The sequence below is a fragment of the Triticum aestivum genome, chromosome 3B (assembly GCF_018294505.1).
Source record: "Triticum aestivum cultivar Chinese Spring chromosome 3B, IWGSC CS RefSeq v2.1, whole genome shotgun sequence".
NCBI classification, from domain to species: domain Eukaryota; kingdom Viridiplantae; phylum Streptophyta; class Magnoliopsida; order Poales; family Poaceae; genus Triticum; species Triticum aestivum.
The window spans coordinates 596,763,477-596,780,725 of NC_057801.1; the positions used below are offsets into that span (position 1 = coordinate 596,763,477).

The 17,249-nt window shown below is 45.4% G+C and overlaps 2 protein-coding genes across 2 annotated transcripts; both read left to right on the forward strand.

The window, feature by feature from the left end:
• Window positions 1-7,094: 7,094 nt before the first annotated feature.
• Window positions 7,095-11,470, forward strand: LOC123071170 (uncharacterized). The gene is made up of 6 exons (XM_044494673.1): window positions 7,095-7,765; window positions 8,514-8,847; window positions 9,530-9,632; window positions 10,099-10,189; window positions 10,282-10,344; window positions 10,544-11,470. Exons 1-6 carry the CDS (start codon window positions 7,202-7,204, stop codon window positions 11,255-11,257), a joined length of 1,869 nt encoding a protein of 622 aa, XP_044350608.1. The 5' UTR covers window positions 7,095-7,201; the 3' UTR covers window positions 11,258-11,470.
• A 3,770-nt stretch (window positions 11,471-15,240) lies between these two features.
• Window positions 15,241-17,085, forward strand: LOC123071171 (non-specific lipid transfer protein GPI-anchored 2). The gene is made up of 3 exons (XM_044494674.1): window positions 15,241-15,680; window positions 16,057-16,134; window positions 16,444-17,085. Exons 1-3 carry the CDS (start codon window positions 15,311-15,313, stop codon window positions 16,563-16,565), a joined length of 570 nt encoding a protein of 189 aa, XP_044350609.1. The 5' UTR covers window positions 15,241-15,310; the 3' UTR covers window positions 16,566-17,085.
• Window positions 17,086-17,249: the final 164 nt, after the last annotated feature.

Sequence of the window (17,249 nt, forward strand, 5' to 3'; positions counted from 1 at the left end):
CTGAAGGAATTCAGACCTTATGTTTAGCAGGGAACGAGGAAAAAAAATTAGGATTATGTTTGCTATGGCGTGCTTGTTCTCCTAATGGAGACAAAGAGTTCACTCCATTTAGTTCTCACATTTCATCATTTTGTACAGTCTAGAGCTCTCTTAATATTGGAAGAATATATATGTAGCTCTTGTTGTGACCTTCGCTCACTATTGTTACGGCGCTGCTAGAAGGAGGGCGCGAGAGGGCCGGCCGGGGGCCTTTTTGCCCACGGCCGGGCAAGAGGGAAGGGATTTCCTTCTTAATTCTTGCTTGATTAGATTGATACATCTCCTTTCTTTATATAGAGAGGTTTACTTGACTCTCAAGCAAGGCTTACTTGACCCCTAAGCAAACGACCCTTATCTCTAATTAACCTAAGACTAATGGGCCCATTAGGCCCATTACGTACCCTAACACTACACCCCACCTGGACATGCAGCTTGTCCTTGAGCTGCAGCCTAACCAACTTATAAGCATGACTCAACGCAACACAAACCTAACACCTAAAAACAAGCCTTTTACATCTCGGCTTGTTTTATTATTCTAAATCTGAAATAGACTAGGACGCTTTATTTTGGACGTGCACGTGTACAGCCACCTGGATCCCATGGACACCACTTGAACAAAAGGAGTGCATGTGTATGGCTATTGGTCTGCACCGCACAGGGAAGAGTGGAGGGCTTGCGATGGAGAATGACGAGGAGGGGTGCGCCCCCCCCCCCCCAACCGCCGATGTCGCAGACTTTGAGGTCGTTGTCCGCGGGAAAAATAGCATGCTGGCCGCCCGTGGGGGAAACCACATGCCCAAGATCCCCGACGCAGCGGATGAGATAGAGGTCCTTTGCGCAGCGAATGGCAACTTGGAGGAGCGGCAGCTGTAGACCACGCATCTCCCGCACACGCCGACGCGCTAGGAGGCCGCGCGCAGCAGCCTGCAGCCTCACCGCCGCTGACACGTGGCGGGTAGCGATCCAAGACGGAAGCGGTGACGGCGACGGCAGGGACTTGATCTGCTGGATGTGGACGCCCTGGGATGGTGGCGGCGCTGATGGGAACGAGGTCGTCGCACTCACGTCGTAGGGCATCCCATACTGGGCGGTGGAGCTGACCGGCGATGGCTGCTGCAGCTGCAGCGGCTGCTGCGCTGTCGCGCCGGGCGCGGCGGAGGCCGCCAGGAGCGGCGGCTGCCACTGCAGCCAGGGCTGGGCGGTGGTGGCGATGGATGGCAGCTGCAGCGTCCCGGCGAGCGCGGCGAAGGCCGCCTGGTGCGGCGGCTGCCACGGCAGCCACGGCGGCGCGGGGGCGGTGATGGGCGGCGCAACCGAGTGCGGCCCGTAGGACCCGGCCAAGAACAGGTGGATCTCCTGGACCGCCTGGGTTAGGTCCCGCAGCACCCCGGACACGTCCTCCCAGGTGAGGACGGTGGGGGCGGGCGCGACAGAGGATACCGGCGCGGGCAGGAGCGGGGTGACGGTCGTGGTGGTCGTGGGAGGCGACAAGGTGACCGGCAGCGGAAGAGACGGGCTTGGTGGTGGTGAAGACATGATCGAACCGAAGCTAGCTGATACCAAATTGTTACGGCGCTGCTAGAAGGAGGGCGCGAGAGGGCCGCCGGGGGCCTTTTTGCCCACGGCCGGGCAAGAGGGAAGGGATTTCCTTCTTAATTCTTGCTTGATTAGATTGATACATCTCCTTTCTTTATATAGAGAGGTTTACTTGACCCCTAAGTAAACGACCCTTATCTCTAATTAACCTAAGACTAATGGGCCCATTAGGCCCGTTACGTACTCTAACAACTATTGTCTTTGAATCGACTATGAGTTACAAGGCATAATTAAGTATGATGGTAGTGATGCTGAATGTATTACATTAGGTGATATATAGGCTCATGATAACTGAACATGCATGGCTGAGTAATAGACTGTTACTCACTTTAGTTTGCGACTTCAAATATATCTCACGCATTGCACAAAACCTTGCATCTAATCTAACTATTATGTGCCTCTTAAAATATAAGAACACTTGACTGCCACAGGTGTGACTCATATCAGTTAGTATCAAAATTTAAATAACTGGTTTACACTTCACATTTCCATCGGACTTGGGCTTGCATTGGAGTGACATATAATCTGTCATTTAGTGTTGAGGTTCATATTTTTTGCATCAGCACATAAGAATTCCAACATTCTTCGTACTGAGTGCATTTCTAAACATCTAACTGAAGAGCTCAATGGAAGATGACTTCGATACATATATCTCACTGCATAATGAGAAATAATGTTCTTTTTCATTGTCTTTGTTTCTGCGTCTTTCTCCAATTCCCTTAAAATCCTCTATGCTACTGTTTAACTATAATTTTTCTGTTTCATTCAGGTGCCAGAACATAATTAAGCAACTTTGGTTCGGCTACAAATGATGTGCTGAATTAGCAATGCTAAGAGAATGCATTCTATAGGACGAGGTTTCACTAGCATAAATAAAATTTTCTGGTTGCGCCACGTGATTTTGAATCCTTACCGGTACTAGTTGGTTGCACCATGCTTCACGATGTTAATGTGTGCCTGCTAGGTTGCTACTGGTAGCTTCCAGTTAGTTGTGTTCTTGTGTATTCTAAGAATATATATATTTACTTCTCTTTTTTTGTCCAGTTAGTTTTTGAAATAATATACAGAAACATGCACTATTAGGTTATGAAAGTAATTTTAATATTTTCTCAAAGTATTTATTGTACTTTTTCTCAATTGTTAATTTCTCTGCACTATGTGCATCATCAGACTGGTTAAGAAAATGAAAGTCATTTAGCCGAAAGATCAGAATTTTATTTCTCTCTATAACTACATTGGAAGTTAATAGAATGCTATATATCCTTGAACTTGAAACTCTGCACACTGTTCTGAACATGTTCAACTCGTGTTCTTTTGTCCCAGTCCCTAAGTTATCGTGCTTATTACCTAGGTTAACTGATAATGGATTGAATTTGTTCTGAAATCCTTCCAAGTCATGGTGACAAAGGTTAGTTCGCATTCATATGCTTTTCATATCCTTTGCCTTTTTTTTTTGAAATTATTTCATATCCTCTGCCTCGTTTGACACATGTAAGATGAAATGTTCGCATATTCAAAAACAAAACACAATTGCTCGCTCGGTCATATGTAATGCTAATGCTTCTATTGCCAGTAATCACATGCAGAAGGAGGTGACCTGCTTCCAGGAGCACCTCCTTCTAATGTTTGCATCAACATGGTTACTGCTCTAATGCTTCATGGTGGACGGCCTGCCCCTAACCCAATCGAAGTCTCTGAATCCGCCCACTGCTTCTCAATCACAGCGAGGATCTGCTTCTCAATCACAGTGCGGATCAGGGAAGTCCATGGGCTCCAGTGATCTATATTCCGCAAGACCCAAAATGATACTGTAGATATTATATTCAAGATTTCCAAGTTCCAAGTGACTGGACACATGCATGTAATAGCTTACTTTGAAAATCACTCCCGCCTTCATCCTAACAAGAAAACATCTGAGGTGCCAAGATTCAGTCCAAACTGTAATTATCTCAAAAGCCAATAAACCCATAATGTAAGTGTTTCAATAAATGGACAACTGGTTTTTGAGTCATTTTGTTTTTAAAAAGACCAACTCTAAAAATTTAGTTATATTTTTGCACATAGTACACACATACTTGCACGTGGTGTCTAAGTTTTCTGAATTCTCTGATGGACAAAAACCAATTTGTGTAATTGGTTGCTGAAGTTCAGCGGCATGGCAAAGTGCACTTTTCTCGTTTCACTAGCTGTATGTAGCATTGGCCTTCACGAATTTACTGATTTCTGATATGATTCTCTAAATCTTCACAGCGCCGTGACTTCTTCTGATAATGAGATACGGCTGATGAACGATCGCCGTTTTGATGAAGACCTGTTGTCTGTATACATGAGAGTGATGATGATGGATAAGGAAAAAAAAAAGGAGTGATGATGGATAAGATGTCCGGCAGGTCAGCAACTAAGTGCAAAACCGAACCTTGGCATGATTACATCAAAAGCTAGAGATGCACGGGTGACAACACACCTGCTAAATGACCACAAACTACATATGTTGACAACAACGTAGCATAATTAAACATAAGGCTTCAATTAAGACGAACGGATTGTAGCAGCAGTATGCCTAGAACGTGCAGCGTGGCCAGCATATTGATCCCTGATAGTTGACGATGAGGATGATGTGGTCATGTGATGCGGGTCACTCTGTGCATTTTAAAACCGAACCGAAAAACCATACCGAAAATAAACCGAACCGAACCGATTTTTTTGTTTTTATGGTTTCTGGTTTCGGTATGGTATGAACTTTTCATACCGATTTGAACTTTGGTTTTTATGGTATATACCTAAAAACCGAATGGTTAACCGAATAAACCGAAGTAAAAGATAAATTTATATTTCTTGAGATGAACAACCGTACAAGTTGTCATTTTTCTTGTACATGAGTCAAATTCACTACTAAGCACCTACATTTTTCTTGTAACATTGTCATTTTTCTCTTTTTAAAATGCTAAGCACGTCCATAACCATCAACAGATGAATCAATGCATGCATATATACTTATATATATAGTCATATACTATTTGTGTAAAATAGAATGTGTTTTGAGTCATAAATTTGCAAATTATTATTACGTCATTTTCAAATTCGCGTCAACTTTGGTTTTTATGGTATATACCGAAACCATACCGAAATAATTTGGTATATACCGAAACCGAACCGTATTTTAATTTCATACCGTATTTACCGAAGTATTAATACCGTACATATCGAAAAACCGTATAAACCGAATCATGTAAACCGAATAAACCGAACGCACAGGACTAGATGCGGGCAGAGGTCTTGGATTGGGCCTGTGGGATGGAGCCATTGGAGAAGGGGGAGAACGGTGGACAGCAAGGGGATGATAGGTTGTTGGGGCGACAGGTGGCAATTAAATGTGCGGTGGACAAACGCCGTTGGCTCAGAATCTTGAGGGAACCGGCTCAAGACGTGAACAGAGGTAAACGGCGTCGGATTAAATAGTCGACAGTTGTGGGCCATGGTCGTGGAATAACAACGGAATACAAAACAATATGCCTGGGCCTCTACGTTGCCTGTCGCGAATCTTGGTGGGAAATAACGAATCAGATAACGAGCACGCCTGCGCCCGAGCTCAGAACAGCATTTTCGTTGTTGTTCATCACATCTCCCTCGTTAATGCATTTATACATGGGAGTTATTGCCTTGCTCATCTCATCTCTCTGCCTCTGTCCATCCTTCTTCCGCCGTCACCCACTCATCTTCCTTTATCTGCAGCATTTTGGCTGCAAGGTCAGGAGCCAGCATCGACTCCCTATATTTTTTCCCTTGAAAGATTGCATCATTTTTTAAAGGAAAAAATAACAGGCGTTGTGATACTTGATTATAATATAACGGCCGAAAAGAACTTGAACCTATTGTAAAAATTCATTGGAAGTATAAAGCACCCTAAATATAATAAAAATTACATCGAGAGCCCTGGACCATCGGACGACCACTATTGTCGCCATTCTCATACCTGGCGCCCTGACTTTGTCGATGACAGCCGGGAAGTCTTCGTGTACGTGCCCCTCAGGACCAGCGCGCCGGGGCTGTAGTTGTTGTTGTTGAACCATTGAATCGATCTGAAGAACCTAACACTAAAGCTCGTCGTTGTATATGCACAACGAGAAACCTAACCTTGCCGTCTCAAGGAGCTGGCAGGAATATATATGACGAAGCTCTGTCTAATTGGTCCCGATAGAGAAACTTGAAGATAATCGAAACCCAATAGACTAACTCAAAAAAGAAGGGTCGCCATCCATCCAAGCGTCAGTCTTGCAAGGACTATAACAATAACCTATCTACTAGACGGAGCTGAGTTATCATTCCCGACACTGATCGTGGAAACAACCAAAAAGAATGGATCACTTCTATTCCTTTGGAGATCTTTTTTATCTTCACTAAACGCTTTATATTTCTTTACGAAACGGAGTAAACAAGATGCCAAAGATGACAAAGCTCATGAGTCATGATGATATATGAGAAAATTCCTTATATAACATTGTTTTAAACTTTGCTTCCATATTTAACATCAAGGAAAAAAATTCTTCCTTACCTAACACTAAGGCTAAAATTTATGCCTTCTATAACACTTTCATCACTTGCGTTAGTACTATTAGACACTTGCCAGTTCTGTTTAGTTGGACAAAATGGCCCCTGCCGGAATAAAAGATGTCGGACCGGCAGCTCTCTCCCGACCACGACTCGTTCCCTGTCCCCCCCCCCCTCTCCTCCTAACCCTAGTGACCGACGGCAGCGCCAATCCTCCTAGAGGTGCCGGGGACTGTGCTATAGGCTTGGGGAGATGGAAGGCGACGACGCTACAGAGGGCGGCCAAGGAGGGGCTTAAAATGGCAGCAGAAGGGATGTAGATCGCTGCCGCAACAACATCCCCCTTTTTCATGCCCCACCACCACCCATCCTTGCCGCCCTAGCCGCCCCTCCATTCCCGACCATCATCGCGATCTGCACCGACCGAAGCAGGCTGATCGATAGTGACCTCGGGGTAAAATTGCTTCTTTGGTCAAGTGAAAAAAATATTGCTTCTTTGGTCAAGTGAAAAAAATATTGCTTCTTTGGTCAAGTGAATAATGTTGGTCACAAGTTGCACGGGGGTTAAAATTGTCTTTTCAGGTGTCATTTAACATCGTTAGTAAGGCAAAATGGAAGGAAGTGTCACAAAGGAAACAAATTTAGGCTTGGTATTATATAAGGAAGAAAAGTTTTCCGGTGTCACATAGGGAAAGAAAATGTAAGCCAGTGTCAAATAAGGAATTCTCTCATGATATATTGATAGTGATACATATTTTCTTTGAGGGAGATAGTGATACATAGTTACATATACGCAAGAGCCAGATCAAAATACTCCTAGTTGGAAAAAAAAACCCTCCTAGCTGGAGCACAAAAGGATCACACGGCGTTTGTAAGCAGAAGAGAATCAGGAGCGCACGAACGGTCAGACAGACAGACAGACAGCTCTAACTAGTCTCCTCGCCGGACGACCCCCTCGCCCCTAAAACCCTACCCAAAATCTTTCCCCACCCGCCTCCGCCTCCCCCTCTCCGTCGCCATGCGCCCCTTCCACCCTCCCCGCCACATCGCCGCCCAGCCCCATCACCCGCGGCCCGGCGACCCCGGCCAGCCCCCGCTCCACGCCCTCCCCATGCACCAGCAGCAGCAGATGAACCCCGCCGCGTTCCCCGGCTTCGGCGCCGCCAACCCCATGGCGGCGGTGGCGGCGGCCAACCCCTTCCTCGCGATGCAGCTCTTCGGCCAGGCGCAGCAGCTCCAGAACCTCGGCTACCTTGCCGCCGCCGCGCTCCAGCAGCAGCAGCAACAACCACACCACCACCAGCAACCACAACAGCAGCAAAATCCGTTCTTTCCGGGAGGCTTCCCGCCGAACCCCAATCAGTTCGGGGCCTTCCCTGGCCCGCAATCCGGCTTCAACGGCGGCGGAGGCGGGTTCCGGCCTGGTTGTGCCGGGTTACCCGGGCCCCGGCCGCCCCTGCCGATGATGGGCGCTGCCTGGAATGGTGGCAGCGGCGGCGTCGGCGTCGGGGCGAACGGCTCGCCGAGGCCTGCGCTGAACGTTGATGGGAAAGATCGGAACAGTGGCGGAGGGGTCGGCCAGGTGGGTGAATCATTTGCTGCATAATAACACTAAGCTTTTAGCCTTTAGGATCATATCAGCGCACTGTAGCGGTCATTGAAAAAAAAACACTCCATCTTTCTTCTTTTCCGATGAGTAAATAGCTGTGATTGTCGTTTTTGTTGCAATTTCCCCCCTCTAGCGGCATATTTCATTGGGATAGCTGATTAGCTATCATGTCTTTCAGAGTGATGGTTCTCTATGGGTGTTAGCAGGACCATTTAGGATCAGGACTCCGTGACGACATTCTGATAATGATGAATGGCAATGCTGTATTGTTTGGCTACCCAAGCATGATGTTTCAGTATACAAATAATTTTTGACTGCGCCCAAATAGTTAGTGTACTGCCTGCCACACACTAGGGAATTTTCTATTGCAGTATTGGTATCTCTTGTTTACAGTATCTGTACCTATGGGCACAACTAAGCTCTATTCTGAATGCCATTCTGCTTTTTTGGGGGCACAAATTTGTCCTTCTCAAACTTTCTTACTTTTCATAAATGTGTGAAAAATGCTTTTGTGATTGTTTTGGAACGTATATCTGTGAACACAACGATTAATATTACTGTTGCTGTTATGAATTGGTAATATGATCGCTATATCATCACTAACCTCTCACGAGCAGACCTTGTCTTACAACCTTTGTTGTTGTTACTTAGATGTACTGGTCCCTGTTAATGTACAGCACAGCGCTGTGATCTAATTGATGTTTCTCTTAATTTGTCACAGGTAAACCAAACTAATAACAAATCAGATGGCACCTCTCATGTTGCCTCTGAAAATGGTGTGAGGAATAATGCAACAGATCAGAAATCCCGATTTAACCCTGGAAGAGATGGTAAGGATGGAAGGCAGTTTGGTCCATCTGGTGGAAGAGGGAGAGGAGATAGTAGGGGTGGAGGGCAATTCAATCCATCTGGTGGAAGGGGGAGAGGAGATAGTAGGGGTGGAGGGCAATTCAGTCCATCTGGTGGAAGGGGAAGAGGAGATGGTAGGGATGGACGGTTTAGCCCATCTGGTGGCAGGGGGAGAGGGAGAAATTTTAATCAAGGCCGTGGAAGAGGTACCGTACTATGCTTATGGCATACAAATAGAACTTACTGTGTGTCACCTCATGCTTTTGAACATGCATAGGGGGCTGTGTTCATCAGAATTAAGCAGGAGCGTCCATAAGTCTAATTGCATGATAACTCATTTCTACAATGCATTGTTTTCCCACTAAAAAAGTAGAACCTGCACGATCGTCAGTTAGCCTTGAACTCTTAACTTATGATGCGTTTGACATAATGTGTAGCTTCATTTTAAGTGCTTATAACTGCAAGGAAAGTAGGAAGCAAAGGAACAATGAAATCTTTGAACAGAAGGCATGCGGTTACTTGTACATAAGGTTAAAGAGGAGGCTAAGTGCCCTCTGGTCAATTGGATTGACTCTTTAGCTTAAGGTCCCATGTATATGTCTTGCTGTGTAGTCTAGTCCACTGCGTTCCTTGTACATATTGTGTGTAAGTTGTAATTTTCCTGTCAGGGCCTCCCCTACAGAATCTCGAAAAAAAAGAATTGCAAGGAAAGCACAAATGAATATGCTGCAGTTCACATCTTATCTGCCACAGTTGTGTATAACTTTGTGCTATTTTATGATATACATCGAGTCACGTATTTAATCACCCTAGCTACATGATAGAAGAGCATGCCATAAGATATCATTAGTATTCTAACTACCATGAGTTACTTTATCATCTTTTCAGGAAGAAATGACTGGAGAGAAGGAAAATCTAATTTTACAAGTAGTGACAGTCCAATATCAGGAGATTGTCACATTGACAGCCCAGCATCTGAAGGAGTTCGAAAGTATGTCAAGCTGAATGCTGATTTATTTTTCGTATACATAAGTGTATAATTGGTATTGAGAACGAGTTTCATTACATGTTTTGATATCTGCATCTCTCCTGGTCTGTGTATAGTAGAAAACTGTTTTCATCATTTCTAGCGCTAACTACCAACTAGCTTGTGGTAACAAATTTCTGTTACTCAGCTAGATGCCCATATTTCTGTCTAACCACCAGACCTTTTATGTCACTTTATTCTGAATTATTAAAACATGTTCGTAGTCGTCTGGCAAATATTTGAATCCTTGTATGTTGTTCTAGCAAAAATAAAAGTTCATCGACTAAAGTAACAAAATTGTATACGCCGACCTAAACTTTTTGATGCCTATATTTTGTTGTTAACTTGTTATTTGTTGTTCTCCAGTTCACATGTTCTTAGACTATCTCATTTGTTACCAATTTTGTATTGATTTAGTATATACTTGCAGGCGCCCTCCTATCATTTATGACAAAAAAGAAGTTAAACAGTGGGTTCAAGCACGCAAGAAAAACTACCCTACAAGTGCCAACATAAACAAGGTCAATGTTTATATTTATGTTTTTTATTAGTTCTGGGCAACTTTATGTCAACATGGAAGAAGCATTGACTGACTGCTGACCTCATAATACAGAAGTTGTGTCAGAGTCAATTGGATGAGCAAAAGAAAGATGAAGAGGCCCAAATGCGCCGCCGGGTAAGCCGCTCTAGTACTGTGGTTCATATATGTCTTCTCTAGATTTTAAACGGAAGAAGAATTGATCTCTTTAAGTGGTTCTCTTTACTTCGTATGAAAGACTTCAGGTTTATATGTCTTCATATTCAGACGACGCTGTTCCAGTATTTCCATCTACGACACATGTTAATCTTGAATACTGTTGTTTCATTTGGTGCAGGAACTCAAGGAAGTTATAGCAAAGCAGAAGGAATTAGGTTTGGAACTCCCTGAACTACCACCTGGCTATCTGTCTGACACTGAGGGTCAACCCAGGGGACGTCAAGGCAATGAAAAGGAAAGTAATTGGAAGACTCGACAGGGGGGTGGTCGTTTTGGAAACCGAGGGCGTGGCCGTGGTCGGGGCCGTGGCCGTGACAATAAGCGACAGAGGTCTGACGATAGAGAAGATTTTCAGTCTAAAAGACCGAGGGAGAGGAACAACAATAGTCGTCGTCATGATGGTGGTGCGATGGCCAAGAGTAGGGAACCAACCCTCCTGCAGAAGCTACTTAACTCTGATATCAAGAGGGACAGGCATAGGCTTCTGCACACGTTCAAATTCATGGCCTTGAACAATTTCTTCAAGGACTGGCCTGCCAAGCCGCTGGAGTTCCCTAGTGTCAAGGTGGACCAAATAGAGCTTGAAAGTGATATTGACGAGGAAGACTCAGATGATGACTTGCCGGATGCCGAGACGGCCAAGGACTGCAGCCTCGGTTTGAAGGGAAACGGCGATCAGCCAGAATCGAGCTCCAGCGATGAGGAGGATGAAAGTGAGGACGACGACGAAGCTGACGACAAGGGTGCTGATACTGAAATAACCGAAAAGGTTTCAGATGAGGATTCCGACGCAGAGCAATGCGAAGAAGGTTTCTCAGATTTCTTAGCCTGAGTTTCTTGACTAAACCAAGTATGGGACCGTGTTTTGCGTGTATAGTCACAGAATATTTGCAAGCCTCCTCACAACTTTATCCTGTTGCCGTGAGCTATGATTTCGTTGTAATGCTTATGAATGGTAAAATGATATCGTTGTTGCAAGAAACAGCAGGCACATGTGATGTACTTGTAAGGGTATCATTTGTGCACTTTTGGCTTTTTGCATGCAGTCGATGCTCTAATGTTGTTTATCTCTCTGGCATCTCTGTCCGAGCCAAACAGTGCGCAGGAAAAACAACATAGGCCCAGTTAACTACTTTCTGAAAAAAAAAATGCCAGACAGAAAAAAAACCCTCATACAGAAAAATGGAGAGAAACATAATTTACAACTTGCCATGTTCTAATTTATAAAAATGTCATGCTATAAAACTGCCATCAACTAATTTATGAATATAAATTACAGATAGAAAGGATTAGAAGAAAGTTCGAACTCGAAACACATCTCGACCATGATCATGGAAAAACTTAGAAAATACCCCCTACCTTCAGCTCCTAACCCACAACCCCCCATCAAAAACAAGGATTGGAAGACATCTAGACTTGTCATGATTTAATGAACAATTTTTGTGTGCAAATTTGCCAATGTGTATGATGAAAAAATTATGTAAAAGTTACATGCGAACATTTCTCATGGTAAAATAACATCTTAAATAATATATTTACCATGCTGGTTGCAATAATATTGCCATGGTAACACTTAAAAAATGTAATTATAAAAAATAAAAAATGTAATGGAAGTCTTTAGATTGTGATTGAAATGAAGTTGACATGAGGGATTTTTTAAGAAAATTACTGAAAAAGGAGAAAAACAAATCTATCTTTTTTTTAGAAAATTGCTGAAACCCTGTTTATTTTTTGTTGTTGCCGAACTAAAATTTCCATGGCTGTGAAAAGAAGTTGCCATAGTCCAGGGAAAAATAAACTGCCCTGGCTCTGAACAATAAATTTGCCATGTCTGTAAAAGTCATTTTTTTTCATGGTCTCTCAATGCAATTTGCCATGGCCCCCCAAAAAATTGAATTTTAGAAATAAATGTAAAAACAAATTTGCCACAGAATCTTCAAATAATTTACCATGGTATACATGAAAGAATTTATGAAAAACTCTAATTTGCCATGGTATGTACAATAAGATTGCCATGCTATGAACAATAAATTTATCATGGCCAAAAATAAAAGTGTCAAAAAGAATTTGCCATGATAAGTTCAATAAAAATGCCGTGGAACTTACTACACGTTGCCATGGTAGCCATAGTATATTGAAAACAAAAATGTCGTGGAATTTTCAAATAATTTGCCATGGTATACACAAAAGAGCACCGTAGGACTAGGGACACTAGAGGGAGCGCCTCCGGAAGAAGAAAAAACGAAACAAAAAACAAGCCCAATTCTGGCTAGAATTTAGCGGCCGGAGGTCGGCGGGGGTGCGTGGTGTCGGCCTTTCGTGCGTCGTGGTCGTCGGAGGTGAGGAACGTAGCGGGGGCGGCCGTGCAGGGGGAAGAGAATTTTTTGCAACTTGGTGCGGGCGCTCAAATTTGAGAGCCACGAATTTGCAACTTGCTGCGGCCGTGAGATCACGTATTGTTTCAGGAACGAAACACATAAACCAGTTTGATTCTCTTGGCAACGCTCCGTATCTGCTCGTCCCCCGGCGAATAAAATACCCTGGCAGTGGCACACCGGAGCTGTGCCATGGAACCTGCCTGCGGCTGTAGCGTAGTGGAGGTCACCAGTTCACCTCCCACCAACCTTTTACCAAGAGTGAAGCAGAGGCCACCAGTGGGCAGTGGCAGTGCATAGACATGTTCAGTGCAACCTGACCACAGCATTGCCTCGTTCCTGAACAGAAAGCACCCGGTCTTTTTCCTGCTACGTACATAGCTCCTGAATGCCGTGATGCCACATATGAACACCCGTCGCCGCCGTCGTGTCGCGGCGGCCCCTCGCGGCCGGCCTGACCCGAATCTGAAACCTCCGTTTTCATCGTCACAGCGACGTCCACATGCTCATCCATCCCCCCACCCCAACCCATGGACGGCGACGCCCCATCAATGCGGCCAGAGGAGGCAGGGCCATCAGAGCTTCCCTCTGAGTCCTCCCAACTGATTTTTGGAGCACACTAGTGGCCGGGCGGCCCCGAATCACGGCCCCCCTGTCCTTCTCCCTCCCAGCCTGTTGCGTGGCGCAGCCAGCCGCATTCATTCAAGGTAGATTCACTCATTCACACACACATGGTCAGGCTGGTCACAATGGGCAAGAAAATAATCTAGTAACTTACACATTTTCCTAGACTATGTTACTATCTTCATAGTAGATAGAAACATCTATGTAGTGTCATGCAACGATGTATTTATTAGGTTATAGACTCATTGTTTCTTGGAGTGTGTGATGTTCCGGTAACTTAGCTAGTTACTCCCTCCGTCCGGGTTTATTAGGCCTCTCAGCATCACAAGCATGTCCCCTTTTATAAGGCCCCGTGTTGGAAAGGTGCATGCATGCACCCATTTCATTGGTTGTATTGAAAACTATTGTTGTTGGTGCCATGGCTGAAAATTTAATACACTTCATGTGTGCTTTTTCATTGGTTGCATGCATGTGAGAGAGTGCATTGGAAGTGAAATGGAAGAATTAATGTGAGCAAATTACTATGTGTCTTGGTCTAAGAGAAGTTGTCTTTAGGCCTAATAAACCCGGACGGAGGGAGTACCACAAACATCTCTCTCTTCATTAAATATGTGCCACATAAGCAAAATTATATTGAAGTGTGTGATGTTACTCCTAAGTTCCTTCCCATTGTGACCAGCCTCATGGATCATGGGTTGCATCGGTGGTTCTTCGTTTCGATTTTCCAAGCTGCTTCGCCGCAGTGATGGGTGGCGCTGGTACCACACGTGCTACAGTTACGGTGCGGCTGCCGCATTCATTTCGGCATTCATTCGTGGCGAGGAGCAGCCTGTAGCGGCGGTGGTGGTACCGTGCCGGAGATCGGGCCGGGTCAGGACGGGCGACGTACTGGACGGACCCGAGCACCACCCCGACCGGCCGGCCCGATGGTTTCAGTACGTACAACTGTTGGATTTGACCGGCCTTAAACTTAACCGAACAAACGATATCTCCCCCGTAACAGTGGCTCGTTCTGCCAGTGACCGCACCTGCACGCTGGCAGATCTGGCACGGAATTGGGCGCTTCGACGGGTCATCATCGGTCATCAGTACTGTGCGTTCATTCCGTAACAGTATGAGATCTCGCTATGTAATGTGTTTTCAGTCTCGGACGGCATGGCACGGCACAGCACGGCCCGATACGACGCGTCTAATCTGCCGCCCCAACTCTGCAAACTGCAGAGACATGTACGTTTGAACTCGCTTCAAATTAACAGCCTGGCTGGGCGTGCGTGTTTGCATGAGGGAAAGAGTGTAACTAGATCTCAGTCAACTAAAACTTAACCATGTTTAAATCAAATGACATAATATATTAAAGCTAAAATAGAAAATTTGCATGGATCTTCATGTAAGATCCAACGAATATAGTATCGATTGAGACTTAGCGTCAAAATGTCTATTAAAAATAGCATTGCACGTAGTTAGCCCATCTAATCAACTATTCTAAAAAAAAAAGGCCCATCTAATCAACCAATATGGCAAAGTGTGTGGCTAGGTCTCAGAAACTTAATAAGTCTAAATCAAATGACATAAAATATAAAAAGAAAAAAATACTGAAATGAAAAATTTAAATGGATCTTCATGTAAGATCCGACTGAGACTTAACAATCGCACATGGCAAAATGCCACAATGAAAATAGCACTGCCCGTAGTAGGAAATCACCAGAACGGGCATGCACGCAGCTCGACCGACCGGTCCATTTCGGCGCACCGCCACAGCACCCACAACGGCGGCCCTATTTCCGGCTATATATACTCGCGCTCACACATCGGTCATGCGTACTCGACCCTGCCTGCAGTCCCATACTCCATACACCACCACCTTCCTCCCAAGCGAACAAAGACTCATGGCGACTCTGCGGCGGTGCTCCGGGCTGCTGGTCGCGGTGGTGGCGCTGGCGCTGGCGGCGGGCATGGCGGCGGCGCAGGGGCCGGCCGGCGCGCCGGCGCCGGCTGCCGGGATCAGCTCCGAGTGCATGACCGCGGTGCTCAACATGTCCGACTGCCTGCCGTACGTGGAGAGCGGGAGCAAGACGCGGCACCCGGACAAGGCCTGCTGCCCGGAGCTGGACGGCCTGCTGCAGTCCAACCCCGTCTGCCTCTGCCAGCTGCTCGCCGGCGGCGCCGACTCCTACGGCATCAGCGTCGACTACAAGCGCGCCATGGCGCTGCCCGGCGTCTGCCGCCTCAACGCGCCGCCGCTCAGCGCCTGCGCAGGTAATCCTTCGCTTTTTTTCTGCCGTCGCTTCGCTTGGAGTAAGCTAGTCAGTGATCAAGTAGCTTAAACTGTACATGGACGAAAGGCAGAAGTATTTCACAAGGCTCACTGATCTGTCTACACGGAAAAGAGATTTCATCTTCAAGCGGGCGATAATAAAACATGGAAACTCGTTAATTATTTACTCATGCCAATCTGTACTCAAGCTGGAGTAGCCTAGTGAAAGAAGTAGTACGGTCTTTGTCCAACAACCTAATGGCATGATTTAGCAATCGAATTCCACCGAATTATCCTCGCAGAAAAGAACACATTGAATTTTGGATGTACTACTACAGTGGCAGTCGTAACTTATTAACAGAGACAAAAAAAATGCAGCTTTTGGAGTCCCCGTGGGGCCTTCTTCGGCGCCATTAACAGGAGTCTCTCCATCCGCTACAGGGCCACAGATGCCTGGTAAGCCATTGCTACTCTGCCTGCCCTGGTTCTTCGGTCCTTTTTTACTTCAGCAACTCTACTAGTGTTACTTGGCATGATTGCATAATAGATCTTTTACTAGGGAGACATCGGATATATTCAGTCTTTCGCCTCTTTGAACGAGTGAAATGTTCACATTCGGTCTTTTGATTTTGGCATGTTTATTCAAGCAAAAATGTTTCTGTACAATAATAACAAGGCAGGCATTTGAGGTACTATTAAGACTTTCAGAGTGAGATAGGGTCCTGAAACAAGTCTGCTTACTCTGCTCCACTCTGCCTCCTGCAGAGAACCCGCCATCCGGAACGCCGTCCAAGTCCAAGTCCCACGCCCCCGGCAGCCTCACCGGCCGCGGTCTCGTCGCCCTCGCCGCCCTACCGCTGGCGTTCACGGCCGCCGCCATGTTCTAGGGCAGCAAGAGTTCGCGAACGTGTGGCATTGTGCCGGTCTCACACGCTTGGCCCGATGAGATCACATTCTTCTCCATTCTTGCCTCACATTCCCATTGCTGTACACGAGAGATTATTTTTCTGGTTGATCCATTCCTTGTAATAGTTCCTTTACCTGTGTGTAATCTGCTAGAGACGGTTGACATTCTGTGTATTACTACCTACTCCCTCCGTCCTCGAATAAGTGTACTTCTACCGTTTTTCCTAAGTCAAAGTTTTATAATTTTGACCAACTTGTTAAAAAAGAGTAGTAGGATTATATGACATCAAATTGGTATATTATGAAAATACATTTCAGAACGAATCTAGTGATATTAATTTAGTGCCATAAATGGTGCTACTTTTACCTACAAAGTTGGTCAAAGTTTCAAAACTTTGAGTTAGAACAAAAGCTAGATGTACACTTATTCGCGGACGGAGGAAGTAGTTTGCATTATTGCTATCTTTAATTCTTTTCGTTATGTGTTTTCTTCCTCCTATATATAGACCAAAGTCACCAAAGCATACATTAGTACTAGTAGTATCAATGGGATCACGTGAAGTGTTGGCTAATTTGAGCATTGATACGGAAGAACCGAAGAATGGTGGTGTGGTGTGTGGGGGAGAAGCATTGGAATCGCCGTCGGTGGACGGTGGGCAAAGCCA